This window comes from Manis javanica, chromosome 4, assembly GCF_040802235.1.
Source record: "Manis javanica isolate MJ-LG chromosome 4, MJ_LKY, whole genome shotgun sequence".
Taxonomy (NCBI): Eukaryota; Metazoa; Chordata; class Mammalia; order Pholidota; family Manidae; genus Manis; species Manis javanica.
Window position 1 is genome coordinate 19,519,095 of NC_133159.1, and position 17,553 is coordinate 19,536,647.

At 41.3% G+C, this 17,553-nt stretch overlaps 1 protein-coding gene across 7 annotated transcripts in view; it reads left to right on the forward strand.

Annotated features, from left to right (window-relative positions):
* Positions 1-309: 309 nt before the first annotated feature.
* The window catches only part of CEP85 (centrosomal protein 85), a 29,420-nt gene continuing 12,176 nt past the window's right edge, over positions 310-17,553 (forward strand). The window contains exons 1-6 of one of the 7 annotated variants that reach the window (XM_037017880.2): positions 310-446; positions 4,475-4,550; positions 7,857-8,009; positions 14,805-15,499; positions 16,298-16,431; positions 16,844-16,961. In XM_037017880.2, coding sequence (XP_036873775.1) covers positions 414-446; positions 4,475-4,550; positions 7,857-8,009; positions 14,805-15,499; positions 16,298-16,431; positions 16,844-16,961 — 1,209 coding nt within the window. In that variant the 5' untranslated portion in view covers positions 310-413. Of the gene's footprint in view, positions 447-527; positions 547-669; positions 959-4,474; positions 4,551-7,856; positions 8,010-14,272; positions 14,429-14,804; positions 15,500-16,297; positions 16,432-16,843; positions 16,962-17,553 lie in introns of those variants that run through there. The other 6 variants (XM_037017882.2, XM_037017879.2, XM_037017883.2 and 3 more) reach the window with 6 other exon arrangements.

The following is a 17,553-nucleotide window of genomic DNA, read 5'->3' on the forward strand; positions in this document are numbered from 1 at the left end:
GTAGTACAGCTAATGTGGTGGGGAATGGGAGGAAAGTGCAGCAGGTTGGGTGGGATTCCCAAATGATTTGCCCTGGCCGGAAACTTATAGATCCACATAGGCCCCGCCAGCCACTCCAGGCCTGGGTGAGCAGGGATCCACTCACAGGTGAGACCCGGCGTGGGGCTGAGGTTACAAGAGGCGGCGGGGTCATGCGCAGGGAGAACCGGCCGAAAGCGGCGCCGAGTGGCGTGCAGGGGCGGAGCACCCAGCGGCCCGGCTCCTGATTGGCTGCAGGCGAGCAGAAAGCGGCGGGGGCGGGGCGGCGCGCGCTCTGAGGCGCGCGGCCAGGCGGGTGTGTAACGGCCGTTAGCCCGCGGAGGGATTGAACCGCCGCCCTTGGCCGACGTGGTGGCCCCAGCCGGTGTCCCTGAATGAGGGATTTCGCTGCCCGCTTTCAGGCCCACGTAAGTCCTCCTCCCCTCGGGCGCTCCGGTCGGACTGACAGACCCTGCCACACCTTGGGAAACCCCAGCGGAGCCTCAGACGCTCGGAACCTACCTCGGGGTACGGGGGGTGGGGTGGGGGTGGGAGGCGAGGGAGCGCGGGGCGCATGCGCAGAGTGACTAGGCCGTCCCCTTTGGTCTCTCAAGCCTGTGCTTCCTAAAATAAAGCCACGCACACGCCCCGTCGTGGCTCAGTTGCCGCCCCGTCTTCGCTGCCTTGCTTTTCTCCCCGTCTTTCACTACCCAGCAGTTGCTTTACCCTCGTAAACAGTAGGCCTTGTGCCAGTCACCAAGGGGGCGGCGAGAAGCACGTTCCTTGCCTTCGTGGAGCACACAGTCCGTGAAGAGTGGACGTTAAGCTGGTGATCACCAGGTAGCCCTCGGTAATGTCGGTTGGAGAATACGAAGACATAGGAAGGCGCTGGTGTAGTGTGAGGGGGCAGGGAGCCCTCCTTGAGGAAGTGAGGTTTGAGGTGAGATTTGAACAATGAAAGTTTGGGTACAGAGAGCACTTAACGAAGGCACAAGACTAATGTTTGTGAGTCCGCACGATTTTTGTACCCCACGGGATATTTGACAATGTCCGGAGACATTTTCGATCATCACAACTCGGGGACTGTTTCTAGCATGTAGTGGATAGAAGTCAGGGATGCTGCCAAACAGCCTATAGTGTGCAGGACAGCCCCCCATAGCAAGGACTTACCTGACCTAAACCGTCAGGAGTGCCGGGATGGAGGAGACCTTCACTAGACCAGGAGAGGCTAGTGCTTTGGATGAGCCATAAGCTTAGTGGGTTAAAGCTAATTTGTTAAATAGAGGGTGTTGGGCACTTCGTTCATTGCAATAAACCAGGACGTTCAGAACAGTTTTTTATACCAGTATTTTTCCAACACATGGCACAGCCAGGCAAATAATAGGCACTGAGAAAACTTTAGTTGATGAATTGAATACTGTGTGCTAAGTAGGGAGGAATGGTGATACAAGGATAAATTAGGCAACCATGGCTCATTACTTGCCCATTAGGCTTTTAGGCTTTGTCTGATTTTGTAATGGTCTAGTGGTAGTGTATGTCACAGGACTTGTTCTTTGTAAAGGCAGTTTCTCAGCAAGGATGTAGCATCTTCTTTAGGTCTGGTTTAATGAATGATCAGGGCCATGAAAATAGCATAATGGTGTGAGATTCTTACTGTGTCTGTGTCAGCTGTCCGTGTATCCCTTCAGATCCTCTCCTGTCTTGATGTGGTTCTGTCAACAGCTACCAAGTGCAATGTTCCATACTGAGATTATAATTCAAGGGGAGAAATACTTATTATAACAGTCAAAATCTAATTCTTGATGAGCAGTTTGGGAAATAGAACCTGGGTGGTTACCAAGAGCAAAGTGAAGAAATTATATGAACTCCTAATAGCTTTGGGGCTTGCAGCTCTGGCTTCATCTGAGGCAGAAACTCCAGTTTGTGGTGTCTTAGTAATTTCCTTTATTCTTCGTCCCAGACAGAAAGACTACCGACTAGACTATAGCATTTCAGCACAGTCCTGGCTTTGAAGCCTCTTCCAAGCGATATGACCTTCACCTCTCTAAACCTTTATTTTCTCATCCATAAAATGAGAATATTAGTAACTGCCTCATAGATTTGATGTGTGCATTAAACATAAGACATAATACCTATAGAGAATTTAGCACTGTGCTTGAATGGTAGTAAGTACTGAAAACATGTTGTTTGTTGGATGAACGAATGTTTCTGTAGTTAAAGTGCATTGAAGATAGAAACTAATGTTGGGTTGTTTTTTTCTGTCTGTTTTCACTCCTGCTTTTCTTGGCTGTATAATTGATTATTTGTGGTATTTCTTGTACATTCATTTCTTCACTTTTATCTCAGGAAATCTTTATCTCCTTCAAACGGCTCTAAAAATTTCCACCAGTAGTCCATCTATTCTGTAGTGTTTTACTGCCTGTCAGAGTTCTTTTTAAAAGTTGAGATAAAATTCACATACCATAAAATTCAATATTATCTGTGTACAATGCAGTGGTTTTAGTATATTCACAAGGTTGTGTAGCCATAGCCACTATCTAATCTCAGAACATTTTGATCATCTTGGAAAAGAACACCTATCCATCAGCAGTCACTCCTCATTCCCCTACTGCCCTCCTCTGAGTCTTTGGCAATCACTAAGCTATCAGATTTGCCAATTCTCCCAGATTTGTACATTTCATATACATGGAATCATACAATATGTGGCCTTCTGTGTTTGGCTTCTTTCACTTAGCATAATGTTTTCAGTGTTCATGTTGTAGCATGTATAGTACTTCATTCCTTTTTACTGCTGAAAAATACTCCATTGTATGGATATACTACATTTTATTTATCGATTCATCAGTTGATGGACATTTTGAGTTCTTTCAACTTTTTGGCTATTGTAAATAATGCTGCTGTGAACAGTCATGTACAAGATTTTGTGTGAACATACGTTTTTATTTCCCTTGAATATATACCTAGGAGTGGAACTGCTGAGTCATAGAGTAACTCTTATGTTTAACTTAGATTTCTTTTGTCATCTGAATTTGGAATGGTCTCAGAATCCGATGGGCCTACTTTATAGTATATTTTTATACTTTGTTTTTATTTTTCATTTTATTATACTTTATTAAAAAGGGGGTGAAGAAAAGGATTTTGATATTGACATGTAATATCATTAGTTGGTAGGTTATCTAATCCTTCTGTGTCACCATTAACACACTGAATGATACTAGCCATAGTATAAATTGAAGCTTTTATTGCTATACAAATCTTACCTAGTATGTGAAGACCTGGGTTTTCAGTGGATGGCACTCTTTCTATTGTAGATGCTGTGAATTAGTGAGGGTTTGGGTTTGTTACTAAGAAAAAACTATAGAGGTCAGTAAAATGCAGAGAAATAGGACCATGTATCCTTTTGTTTTCCCTGCAAAGTTGAATCTCATCTCTAATTGTATTCTCTCAACAGTTTGTCCCAAACTCTTGGGGCTCTTAAAATTCAGAGTTTCTGAATTCATACCTTATTTTCCAGGAACCATACTATGCTACTTTTTATGACATAAACTGCCAAATAATAATAAAAACATTACTTAAGCACTTAGTATGTGTCAGACACTGTTGTAAGTTAATTCTAAATGAATTAGCATGAATTAGGTCCTGTATATCCACATTTTTATGTTAAGGAACTGAGGCACAGAGATATTAAGAAATTTGCACAAGGTTTCACAGCCAACAAACTGCTAAGTCAGGCTTCAAACCCAGGCTGTCTGATCGAGTGCATATTCTTGAGCCACTTCCTGGTACTACCTCTCAGTGCTGTGCAAATGTAAGATATTATTATTTGCTGCTATTAGTTAAACTTAATTAAAGCTTTTTATTTACACATATAGTCATCAGACTTCAGGTGAATTCTCAGAACCTACTACCAGAGTAAATATAAATGTTTTAAGGAGTGGAGAAATAGAAAGAAAACCTCATGTTCCCAGCTGAGGATTGGGGTTCTGCTTATGACTAAGAATTTTGTCCATCTTTGTTCATCATATGACTAACTTTCTTTACTGGAGGAATTGGACAATTTGTTTTATGTTTATCATAATTGAAGCTATAATACTTCACTGTTGGTTTGGTTATTGGATTCTTTCGGCACCCTACCCTCCTATCCTATCCCCAACTAAGAAGATCTATGGCAAAATTTATTAGAAGTAATATTATTTTAAATTTTGCAACAATTGGAAGAGTTCTGAGATAGGATTGGCATTGGGAATCACTGTTTGGTTCTAGGTTTTCTCTCCTTGCTTTAGGAAAAGAAGTAGGATGGAGTATTGGGAGTTGCTTTGCCTTAAAAAATATCTTCAGGAGTAAAACATGTGGAAGAATACTTGAATACTCTGGACAGTTTCATTTGAACAGGAACAAGTTACAGGGGATTAAAAGAAAATGGAGAGATCTCACTGGTTATTCCTTCCTTCTACAGTTGGCTCAGATAACTGTGTTGATGGCCATGCAGGAGAAATACCCAAGGGAGAGGATCTCTCATGCCACTTCACCAGGTGAGTAGTCAAAATTTTCTAGGTTAAATTCTGACCTTTGCTCTGTTATTTCATAACAGTTTCCTTTAAAGGAAATACTGAGCAAACAAGCATTTGTTGAAGTGCTGGTACTGAGACCGAAAATAACATGGGGCTTCATTGAATAGAGAAACAGATCTCTCTGAGAGAACAACTTAATTTCTGGTGCCACATGGCTTCCAACAAGGCCACATGATTGATTGGAAGGGGAGAACACATAAAGGACTGGAACAGACTGACTTTGGGACATAGTTCCATTTGAAATCAGAAAAACACAGCATAAATTACTGTGTTCTGTGTTGTCTTTGTAGTCCAATGGGTGTGTGAGTCATCTGCTAGCCCACAAAGATGGGGATTCTTCTTGGATGCCAACAGTTGTAGTTGTGTTGTCACTACAGACTCAGGAATTTATCTCTAGAATGAATTGACCAGATTTTGAAAGCTCAGTAGATATATTAAGTGGGTATATTAAACGTATAAATATATACATGTACTCAATAGACAATATAGATAAGGTATATTCAAATAGTAGCATTTTAGAAAAGTAACTTTTTAATTCTGGGGTATTTATGAAGAATGGTACATTTTATTCAACAAGGATATGTTTTATTTAATTTTAAAATTCCACAGTTCCTTACAGCAGTTAGTAGATATTTGTTATACTCTGCTAGGCACATTGCCTAGAGTAGGCACTTTGAAAACTATTTCCTGAATCACTTCGGTATTCATTCAGCAAATATTTATTGAACATCTGCTCTGTGTCAAGCACTGTCGTAGGGCTGGATTGTACAATTTCTTATGACAGTTATGTGTATAATGCAAGTTTTTGGAATGTAGCAATTCCTAGCAAAGCTCACTGCTTTTCTGATGGCTTTGTCTTCAGTAGTCTCTCATTTCATTAGTAATGGTCTTAATATTTGATAAGGATGTTGCTGATAGGCCATGTGAAGTAACAAAAAAAATTTCATCTTTCACTGGTTAGCCAGAGATGGGTAAGATTCCTCAAGGGAGGAACAACCTAAGACAGGCACAGTCGCAGGGGGGCCATCAGGTGAGAAATTGGGGATCAACAGTGGTGAGGCTCAGAACCTCACCCCCCCTGTTTTGAGAGAAATCTTCTGCATCTGTGGATGTTTTAATGCCCTTGTCTAGCTTGGATTAACACATAGTCTACAGGCACACACCTGATCATCTACATTTGCCCTCTTACAGCACTAAACTATGTTTTCTACCTTTATCTTGCATCTACCTACCACTTCAGCATTTTATTAAAAATAAAAATAATAATAATAATAAAGGGAGAAATGTGGGATCCACATATAAATCAAGTATAAAAATCAAACGAATATTCATATTTGACCTGATTGTTTATAGTTCATAATGCGTGATCAAAACCGAAAGTGTCTGTGATGCCTGCCCTTGTACTGTTCACCATGTAAGAACTTATTCACTATGTAAGAATTTGTTCACCATGTAAGAACTTGTTCGTCATGCTTCAGAAGATTGGAGACTGACGAGAATTAGGCTTGGGGTGGATTAATGATTGTGCATTGAGCGTTGACTCCCCTATACAGAATTTTATTGTTGTTAACAACCATTTGATCAATAAATATGAGAGATGCCCTCTCAAAAAAAAACAAAAAAAAATTTCATCTTTCAAACTAAAATTTTGAAAGAAAGCATAAGCCTCTATAAGTATACCAAAACATACTTTTATATATTTTAACAAATATCTCTTTAGAATTGATGTATGGAATTGGTGGATAGAAAAGTGGTAGTGGTGAAGAATAGAAGATTAGTAGCAGTAACAGAAGTGATTTCCAATAAGGATCCAGGAACATGGTAATAGAGGTCCTCAGTCAATTTTCACTATTTCAAAAGGTCTAGCAAATTATACATTGACTAGAGTGGTAACACCATATGGACTCACCAAGAAGTCAAATTTCTTTGCTTGTCACAATTATTCTTAGTATAGTAGCACTGGCTAATCTTAGGCTGATCAGAAGCACTGATTAAAGCTGTGTTTTCTATTAAAGATTATTACAGATTAGTGCACTCATACAGATTCTTTCAGATCAGGAAGTCCACTGTAACTCAAAGAATAAAAGGAGTCCTTGGGGAATGTTAGATTGCCTTCAATAGAAAGCAGAAGGAAGGGTAGCAAAAAAAGGGAGAAAAAGTAGAAGACAGTAGGTTAACAAGATGGGAGAAGCACTTAATTTGGAAGAAGGGAATAAGGTGATTCGTGTTCAAATGTTTGCTTCCCACTAGATCAGAGAGTCTAGAACCATATATTTTCTGATTTCAGCTCAAACTCTTACACTGTAAATGGATAAGTATCCACTGTTACCTTCTTGTTTGTTTGTTTACATGGATCATCGAAGATTTAGGAAAATTATAGTGATTTTTAAAAAATAAGGTGAATTGAAGTCTTTGCTAGTATGTTCGTAAATCAAGTATTTATTGAACTCTTCCTATCTACCAGTCCTTAATGAGCAAGCTAGCGAAGTCACAGAAGTCTCATCTATCTTACTTTGTCTTATACACTCAAAAATTTTAGTGGATTCTTTGCTTTGCCCTCAAAGTCTTAAACTCTTCAGAGTGACTTTCAAGACTCACCTTGATCTGGAGTCACTGCCCATACAAGTACCCTGCTTCAGTCAAGCAATTGTTTTCAACAGGGGCCTGGACTACCTGTTAACCTGGGAGGCATTTAGAAATGTATGGGTATTTTCATATTTCATAGTGATGATGGGATGGGGTGAGGGCTGCTACTAGCATTTAGCAGATGGCCAGCAGAGATGCTGAACCATCCTGCAATATGTAGACACACATTGAATAATTGTCATGCCTGGAATGCCAAAAGCACCTATTGAGAGACCCTGTAAGAAGGAAGAATGTGGGTGTTGGAATCAGAACAACCTGGGTTCAAATCTCAGCTCTGTCTTTTCTAAAAAAGGGGTAATAATCTTGTCAGTAAATTAGTAGATGAGATCATGTTGGTAAAGTGCAGTGGCTTCTAGGCTTCAAAAAGTGGTAATTGCTATTAAATATTACTGTTGTCTGTCCCAGTACTCTGGATTCTTGGTGGGTCTTATTTCTGTCTTTGAACATTCTCACCTCTTATGCTATTTCTATTTAAAATTAACTCAGTAGCAGAAATAGGCACAGAAGAGAGAAAGGGGTGGGATGCTGCTATTCTCATAGGTTTAAGTGATTTTTTTTTAAAGTCTTTTGGGGGTACATCAGCTGGTTTACACTGAAGGTGGGAAATGCCACTTCTTTCAGGTTCCAGTGTGATTCAGAAGGGCAGTTCCCTAGGAACTGAATGGCAGACTCCAGTTATCTCAGAGGCCTTTCGGAGCCGCTTCAGCCGCTGTTCAAGTGTAGCTGACAGTGGAGACACAGCCATTGGCACATCGTGCTCAGACATTGCGGAGGGTAAGTAGATTAATGATTCAGTTATCGATATGTATTGTCATTTTCAGATTGTGTTCCACATCTGTTATCTTTTCCAGAAAATTCATAGGTCAGTCCACTCAGTCAAGGAGTCTGTTTGATTCCTGTTACCTCCCTGCTTCTCACAGCTGGTCCCTTCTTCTCAGTTTCTACTGTTTGTCTTATCTGAGACAACTTTCTAACAAGTTTTTGGCCTCAAGTCTTTCCTTCTGTTGCTAGATGAATCTTTCTAAAAGCTTGATTTCGTAGTTTCCCTTTCCTGTACATCCTTGATTGTTTCCATTATGTAGAATAGAGGCCTTGGTTCTTCTGTGATCTGGCCCTATCCCACCCATTCAAATACATTTCTTACTGTTACCAGGTGTGTTGTCTATGCTGTGAAAGTACAGAACCCTTTTTTTTGGATGCCTGAGCACTTTGCTTCTTTAATCTGGGCCCATTTGTGCAGTTCCCACCTTCTCTTGCCCCTCCCGGCCATACTGGTCTTATTTTTCACTGGTGAAGTAAGTGTCTGACAAGACTTTTCCCATCTCTTGCACCCATTACTGATCTTACTCTTTGCAGTCTTGTGTCTTTATTGTTTCTGCCACTTGTTTTTTTTGCACTTAATAACTTGCAGGCAGTACTTTAAGAGTATTTTGCTTTTTCATTTAGGGGATGAATTTCTAGAAGATGGAGGATGCAATAATATTAATAATTACTACTGATTAAATACTTTGTGATGGATTGTTAAATTTTTTCTACATTTTTTATTCATGCCTTTAAGAACTCTGAAATATTTTTATTTCCATTTTACAAATGAGAAAGCTCAATTTCAAAGTGATTAAATGAGTTGATTGAAGTAAAAACTAGTCACTTTGGTACTTTATCAGATGTCACACCCACTAGACTGGCTATAATCAAAAAGATAACAAGTATTGGTGAGAATGTACAGAAATTGGAACCTCTATATATTGCTGGTGGGAATGTAAAATGTATCTGCTTTGGAAAACAGTTTGGTGGTTCCTTAAAAGGTTAAGCATGGAGTTACCTTACTGTTCAACAGTTCTTCTCACTATATGCTCAAAAGAAATGAAAACATATGTCCACATAAAAGCTTGTACAGGAAGGTTTACAGGAGCATTATTTATAGTAGCCAAAAAAATAAAAACAACCTAAGTAAAATGTAGTATATCCATATGATAGAATATTATTCAACAATAAAAAGAAATGGAGTACTGATACATGCTACAAAATGTTGTAAAAAAAGATCAGTGGTTGCCAAAGCCTAAGGAAGTTCAGGGAAATGGTGTGTGACTGCTGAGGGTTAGGTTTATTCCCAGGTATTTTATTCTTTTTGATGCAATTGTGAATGGAATTGTTTTCCTGATTTCTCTTCCTCTTGGTTCATTGTTAGTGTATAGGAAAGCCACAGATTTTTGTGTGTTAATTTTGTATCCTGCAACTTTGCTGTATTCCGATATCAGTTCTGGTAGTTTTGGAGTGGAGTCTTCAGGGTTTTTTATGTACAATATCATGTCATCTGCAAATAGTGATAGTTTAACTTTTTCTTTACCAATCTGGATTCCTTGTATTTCATTGTTTTGTCTAATTGCCATGGCTAGGACCTCCAGTACTATGTTAAATAACAGCGGAGAGAGTGGGCATCCCTGTCTTGTTCCCAATCTCAGAGGAAAAGCTTTCAGCTTCTCACTATTCAGTATGATGTTAGCTGTGGGTTTATCATATATGGCCTTTATTATGTTGAGGTACTTGCCCTCTATACCCATTTTGCTGAGAGTTTTTATCATAAATGGATGTTAAATTTTGTCGAATGCTTTTTCAGCATCTATGGAGATGATCATGTGGTTTTTGTCATTTTTGTTTATATGGTGTATGATGTTGATGGATTTTCGAATGTTGTACCATCCTTGCAGCCCTGGGATGAATCCCACTTGGTCATGGTGTATGATTCTTTTGATATATTTTTGAATTCGGTTTGCTAATATTTTGTTGAGTATTTTTGCATCTACGTTCATCAGGGATATTGGTCTGTAGTTTTCTTTTTTGGTGGGGTCGTTGCCTGGTTTTGGTATTAGGGTAATGTTGGCTTCATAGAATGAGTTTGGGAGTATTCCCTCCTCTTCTGTTTTTCGGAAAACTTTAAGGAGAATGGGTATTGTATCTTCTCTGTATGTCTGATAAAATTCCGAGGTAAATCCATCTGGCCCGGGGGTTTTGTTCTTGGGTAGTTTTTTGATTACCGCTTCAATTTCTTTGCTCGTAATTGGTTTGTTTGAATTTTGTGTTTCTTCCTTGGTCAGTCTTGGAAGGTTGTATTTTTCTAGGAAGTTGTCCATTTCTTCTAGGTTTTCCAGCTTGTTAGCATATAGGTTTCATAATAGTCTCTAATAATTCTTTGTATTTCTGTGGAGTCTGTTGTGATTTTTCCTTTCTCATTTCTGATTCTGTTGATGTGTGTTGATTCTCTTTTTCTCGTAGTAAGTTTGGCTAGAGGCTTATCTATTTTGTTTATTTTCTCAAAGAACCAGCTCTTGGTTTCATTGATTTTTTTCTATTGTTTTATTCTTCTCCATTTTGTTTATTTCTTCTCTTATCGTTATTATGTCCCTCCTTCTGCTGACTTTAGGCCTCATTTATTCTTCCAATTTTGATAATTGTGACGTTAGACTATTCATTTGGGATTGTTCTTCCATCTTTAAGTATGCCTAGATTGCTATATACTTTCCTCTTAAGACTGCTTTCACTGTGTCCCACTGCCTTGTGTTGTTGTTATTTGTTTCCATATATTCCTTGATCTCTATTTTAATTTGTTCATTGATCCATTGATTATTTAGGAGCATGTTGTTAAGCCTCCATGTGTTTGTGAGCCTTTTTGTTTTCTTTGTACAATTTATTTCTAGTTTTATACCTTTGTGATCTGAAAAGTTGGTTGGTAGAATTTCAATCTTTTTGAATTTACTGAGGCTCTTTTTGTGGCCTAGTATGTGGTCTATTCTGGAGAATGTCCCATGTGCACTTGAGAAGAATGTGTATCCTGTTGCTTTTGGGTGTAGAGTTCTATAGATGTCTATTAGGTCCATCTATTTTAGTGTGTTGTTCAGTGCCTCTGTGTCCTTACTTATTTTCTGTCTGGTGGATCTGTCCTTTGGAGTGAGTGGTGTGTTAAAGTCTCCTAAAATGAATGCATTGCATTCTATTTCCTCCTTTAGTTCTGTTAGTATTTGTTTCACATATGCTGGTCCTCCTGTGCTGGGTGCATATATATTTATAATGGTTATATCCTCTTGTTGGACTGAGCCCTTTATCATTATGTAATGTCCTTCTTTATCTCTTGTTACTTTCTTTGTTTTGAAGTCTATTTTGTCTGATACTAGTACTGCAGCACCTGCTTTTTTCTGCCTATTGTTCGCATGAAATATCTTTTTCCATTGCTTGACTTTTAGTCTGTGCATGTCTTTGGGTTTGAGGTGAGTTTCTTGTAAGCAGCAGGGTCTTGCTTTTTTATCCATTCTATTACTCTGTGTCTTTTGATTGGTGCATTCAGTCCATTTACATTTAGGGTGATTATTGAAAGATATGTACTTACTGCTATTGCAGGCTTTAGATTTGTGGTTACCAAAGGTTCAAGGTTAGCTTCTTTAGTATCTTACTGTCTAACTTAAGTTGCTTATTAAGCTGTTATAAACACTGTCTGGTGATTCTTTATTTCTCTCCCTTGTTATTCCTCCTCCTCCATTCTTTATATGTTGGTTGTTTTATTCTGTGCTCTTTTGTGTTGCCTTTAACTGCTTTTGTGGGTGGTTGATTTTATTTTTTGCCTTTAGTTAGTCTAAAGGCTAGTTAGTTGGTCTGCTTTCTTTGCTGTGATTTTATTTTCTCTGGTGACATCTATTTAGCCTTAAGAGTGCTCCCATCTAGAGCAGTTCCTCTAAAATGCCCTGTAGAGGTGGTGTGGTTTGTGGGAGGCAAATTCCCTCAACTTTTGCTTCTCTGGCAATTGTTTGATCCCTCCTTCATATTTAAATGATAATCATGCTGGATACAGTATTCTTGGTTCAAGGCCCTTCTGTTTCATTACATTAAATATATTATGCCATTCTCTTCTGGCCCGTAAGGTTTCTGTTGAGAAGTCTGATGATAATAGCCTGATGGGTTTTCCTTTGTAGGTCACCTTTTTCCTCTCTCTAGCTGCCTTTAAAACTCTTTCCTTGTCCTTGATCTTTGCCATTTTAATTATTATGTGTCTTGGTGTTGTCCTCCTTGGGTGCCTGCTGTTGGGAGTTCTGTGTACCTCTGTGGTCTGATCAATTATTTCCTCCCCCAGTTTTGGGAAGTTTTCAGCCATTATTTCTTCAAAGACACTTTCTATACCTTTTTCTCTCTCTTCTTCTGGTACCCCTATAATGTGGATATTGTTCCTTTTGGATTGGTCACACAGTTCTCTTAATATTGTTTCATTCCTTGAGATCCTTTTATCTCTCTCTGTGCCAGCTTCTATGTGTTCCTGTTCTCTGGTTTCTATTCCATCAATGGCCTCTTGCATCTTATCCATTCTGCTTATAAATCCTTCCAGAGATTGTTTCCTTTCTGTAATCTCCCTCCAGATGTCATCCCTTAGCTCTTGCATATTTCTCTGCAGCTCCATCAGCACGGTTATGACCTTTATTTTGAATTCTTTTTCAGGAAGATTGGTTAGGTCTATCTCCTTCTCAGGGGTTGACTCTGTGATTTTGGTCTGTATCAAATTCTTCTGCCTTTTCATGGTGATAGAGGTAGTTGTGTGAAGCTGGCATGTGTGTCAGCTGGGAGAACGTCCCTTCTTGCTGGTTTTGTGGCCTTCCTCTCCTGGGAGAACAGCGACCCCTAGAGGCTTGTGCTGGGCAGCTGTGCGCAGACAGGGCCTCTGATTCTTGCCCGGCTGCTGTGGAGTTAAGCTCCGTGGTTGCTGTGGGCGTGGCCTATCTCAGGCTGCTGCTCCAATATGGCAGAGCCGGGTTGGAGGGGAAACAGGCAGGAGGCTGTTATCGCCGTGAGGGGCCTCTGAGCTGCGCTGCCACCCAGGGGGTTAGGGCGCCCAGAGTTCCCTGGGATTCCCAGCTGCTGGACTAAGTGTCCTGGAATGCTTACATCCAGCTGTGGGGTCCCTGTCCCTTTAAGACTTACAAAAAGCACTCGCTTTTCTTTGTCCCAGGGGCACTGGCTGCGGGGACCTGCTCACAGGTCTTACTGTCCTGTTTCCCTAGTATCCAGCACCCACGTACTGTGTGTCTGTGCTCCGGTGCGGATGGCTAGGGCTGGCTGTTTAGCAGTCCTGGGCTCCCTCTCCCTCCCCGCTCCAACTCCTCTCCTCTCGCCGGGAGCTGGCGTGAGGGGCACTCGGGTCCCGCCGGGCCGCAGCTTCTCTCTATCTTACCCACTTCCCGAGGCGCTGGGTTCTCGCAGGTATGGATGTAGTCTGGCTGTTGTCCTGTGTCTTCTGGTCTCTCTTTTAGGAGTAGTTGTATTTGTTGTATTTTCAAATATATATATGGTTTTGGGAGGAGATTTCCACTGCTCTACTCACGCCGCCATCTTGGTTCCACCCCACCAGCTTGCCCGTGTTTTTAAAGAGCTGCTTACAAACCCATACGAGAAGATGGTAGATCTGTACTCATACAATTCTGGAAAAGGTTAAGTGTATGTCCTCATTAACTGAGCATATTTGGTGTTGGTTGATGGGAGAAAAAAGAGAAACAAATTAAATTGGTAGTCCAGCCTTCTCTCTGGTTGATGTGCTTGGTTTGGAAAAGATTACCACACATATTTGAAAAGGGAATTCATTTATATGCCTTGTCCCCTTACTCAGTTTTCTTCCTGCTTAAAGTAACAGGTATCGTTCCTCACATTCCTGTTTTGTTTGCTTGCAGCCCACTGCCCCAGCACATTAGTTCTGTGACCCTGTATTCCCCATCAGACTAGAACTTGAGAGTTGGAAATATGTAGAAATGTGGACCTTCTGCAGCAGGGCTAGAGAGTTGTCTCCCAAGACTAGACAGGAGGAGTTAAAGGAAACAAATCCAGTCTGAAGCAAAATTGAAAAATCACAGTTGGATACAAACAAGGGGGGTAAGTGAAAGGCAAAATATAAAATAGAGGATTTCAGTGTGTACCCACTCAAGAGTGCATACTGTGCTAGAGTGAAACCTGAGAGTTACTAAGAATAACTTCACATATCCAGGCAGTCAGATCTGTTGTGTGGGAGCGAGAACAGAATACTGATTCTCAGATGCTGTGTTCCTTGCCCTGGATACAGAGCAGCACTATCCGGCTCGCCTTTTCCTTCAGATGGTTTAGATTCATTGCTTACCTTCACTGGAGAGCTTTTGGAGGTCACAGGATTCTGGCAGCCCTTGGAAAAGGTATTTTTGTTAGACTGGATTATAGCTTAGAGTTTCCTAGCTCCCAGAAAAGTAGGACCTAAGCCATTTCCTTTAAGTGATTTCTTTTTAAGTTTAGCTTTCAGCTTTGTTTATTGGCTGACAACATTTTTTATTCAAATACAAAGGACAGAGTATAACAGGGAAACTAGGGTTGCCTTTTGTTGGTTTGTTTTGTGAATGGCATTTAAGATCCTAGAACACACATCTTCCAGTAAGGCTGCCGTGTCTTTATGCCTGATACTTGTGCGGATAGTTCTCTCCGTGCCTGGTCTCAGGGCAGGCAGAGAACGTTTGGCATACCAGCCAAACTCAAGAAAGCTTGCTGCTTCAGTTTTAACTTATATTCTCTCCACAGATTTTTGCAGCTCAAGTAGCAGCCCTTCTTTCCAACCCATCAAAAGCCACATAACCATTCCAACAGCCCACGTGATACCTTCTACTTTGGGGACCTCTCCTGCTAAGCCAAATTCTACACCTGCTGGACCGTCTTCCTCCAAACTCTCTTTGCCAGGCTTGGCTGAAAGTGTAGCGCTGACAAGAAATGGAGATCTTGCTGCGATGAAACGTTCTCCAGGCCTACCTAGAGAATTCATGTATCTTTGTGGCACTACTGGAGAAAATGGAATTGAGCAGTCCTGGTTTCCAGCAGTGGGCTATGAAAGAGAAGAAGAGGTGAGGAGGTTTGATATTCCCAGCATGGAGTCTACCCTCAATCAGTCAGCAGTGATGGAGACGCTTTATTCAGATCCCCACTACCGAGTCCACTTCCACAACCCAAGAACCGAAACAAACAAGGAGTTATACAAAGTGTTGCCAGAGACCAAGAAGGCACCAGGCAGTGGGGCAGTATGTGAGCGGAATGGACCACATCCTAGCAGCAGTGGGGTACTCCCTTTGGGACTCCAGCCTGCTCCTGGGCTCTCCAAACCTCTGCCCTCTCAGATGTGGCAGCCGAATCCTGACCCTTGGCACCCCCGTGAGCGATCTTGTGAGCTCAGCACATGTCGGCAACAGCTAGAGTTGATCCGTTTACAGATGGAGCAAATGCAGGTAGAGGCCCTTCTTCCCTTGGATTTAGCAAGTTTTGCACAGATCTTAGAACTGCATAGGTTTTTTCCTCCAAGTTTTGACTTTTAAAGAAAACATTTGTAAGAGGGAAGATGTTTGTAGGGGGGAAATGACAGCTTATGAATGCCATTGAATCTATTGGTGGTCTAATTAAACACCAGATAGGTTCTTCAGAGTAGTGGATTTCAAGGGAAAACTCAAAAGGTAGGACACTAACATTGATTGTATACTTAGGTACCACTCACTAAGCTGTGCACTGAATATAACAGAATCCTTACAGCAGCACCCCGCTGAGGTAAATGTAGAAATTTACCAGGTTTTTTAGACTAAGTTATCTGTCCAGGGTCATAAAGCTGGTAGGTGGCAGAGCTAGGGTTTAAAAACCATCTTTGAACTCCTATATTCTTCCCACTATACCACATTTGTGTTTAAAAAAAAAAGTTGTGCCACTTAAGATGTGAAGGACAGAAGCAGGACATATTCTCCTTTCTTGTTGAAGACATCTTAGCTCCTGGTTTGCCTCTGTTGCCAGATAATGAAAGATAACTGACCTTTTCTTAGAAACTAGAGCCTTTCTGAGCAGGAGTGTCCAGTTGGCAGGAGTCTTCCTGGCAGGTTCTTTCCAGTCATGCATCAGAGCTAAAATTATTTCATAAACACTGGGCCTTCTCATCCTGAGCCAAAGTGAGCCTTGTGTGCATACCCGGCTGGGTACTGCTCGGGTATTTTCAGGTGTCTGTGGGTTAAGATAAAGCCCCTCTGGGCCTGCTTGTCTTGCAGCTTCAGAATGGAGCCATCTGCCACCATCCTGCTGCTTTTGCTCCTTCACTGCCTACATTAGAACCAGCACAGTGGATCAGCATCCTGAATAGTAATGAACACCTTCTAAAGGAAAAGGAACTCCTCATTGACAAGTAAGAGGGCAAGGGGTGCCGTAAGACCAGCATCTGCTCTTGCGTCCCCCACTGAGGGCACCTAGTGAGGTCTCCCCAAGGGCAGACTATCTCCCTCAGTTTAGCCTTACCTCATGGTAGAGATAGGTTGATAAGCAGTCTAGTCCCATATTTGACTGATGTGATAGGGCAGTTATGTATCTCTGCAGGGGCTCTGAGGAGTGCCTACAGGGGGGTATCTGGTCCTTTGCAGCTGATCTTCCCTCATTTCTCCTCAGTCAGCTTTCTCATTTGCTCTGCCTCCTGCAGCAAAACAGTATTGCCTAGAATCCAAGGCCTTTACTTTCATGGTATGGATTGTATCCGCTAAGGAAAGAGGGGGCTCATATTGCAAATGGGTTAGTGTCAGGACTTTATCTACTGGTTTTTGCAGGCAGAGGAAACACATCTCTCAGTTGGAGCAGAAAGTGCGAGAGAGTGAACTACAAGTCCACAGTGCCCTTTTGGGCCGCCCTGCTCCCTTTGGGGATGTCTGCTTGCTGAGGCTGCAGGTGAGCATTGGTAGCCAGGATGGCAGTCAGCTTGCCCTAACTCAGTGTTGCCCTGGCTTGGTACTGTTAGGTATACAGGAGATAGAATAGAGACCAAATGATGTAAGGTGTTTCTGCCCTGAAAGAATAAACATCCTAATTATAAAGTATCCCTTGTTCTGCCTTTGTAGGGTAGAAAAGCTTGGGGATAGAATCAGGTGGAAGTCCAGATGCCTTGATATCAGGATGTACTTGGGAGAAAGGGAAGGCAGAGCAAGATATGTAGTAAGGTTCTAAAGTTGGGTGATGTTCTAAAAAGTCTTAATCTGGCCCTGGCCAAAAGGAGGGAGAGGCAGAGGTAATTGGGATTTAGAGCCATTCTCATTTTTATTCTTCCATGTCTAGGAGCAACTGAAGGGACCCATATTCTTAGTGAGGTCAGTGGCTTTAAAAGAAGCCTGCTTTGTTGACCAAGCTTCTTCTGCAGTTTGGGTTTTTGAATTATGGGTATTAGACAGATTATAGTACTGGTCTGCCACCTAGTAGGCCTAAAATTGAGGTCCACAAAAGAGGAAGAATTTGCCTAAGATCATATAGGTAATGAATAGAGGAG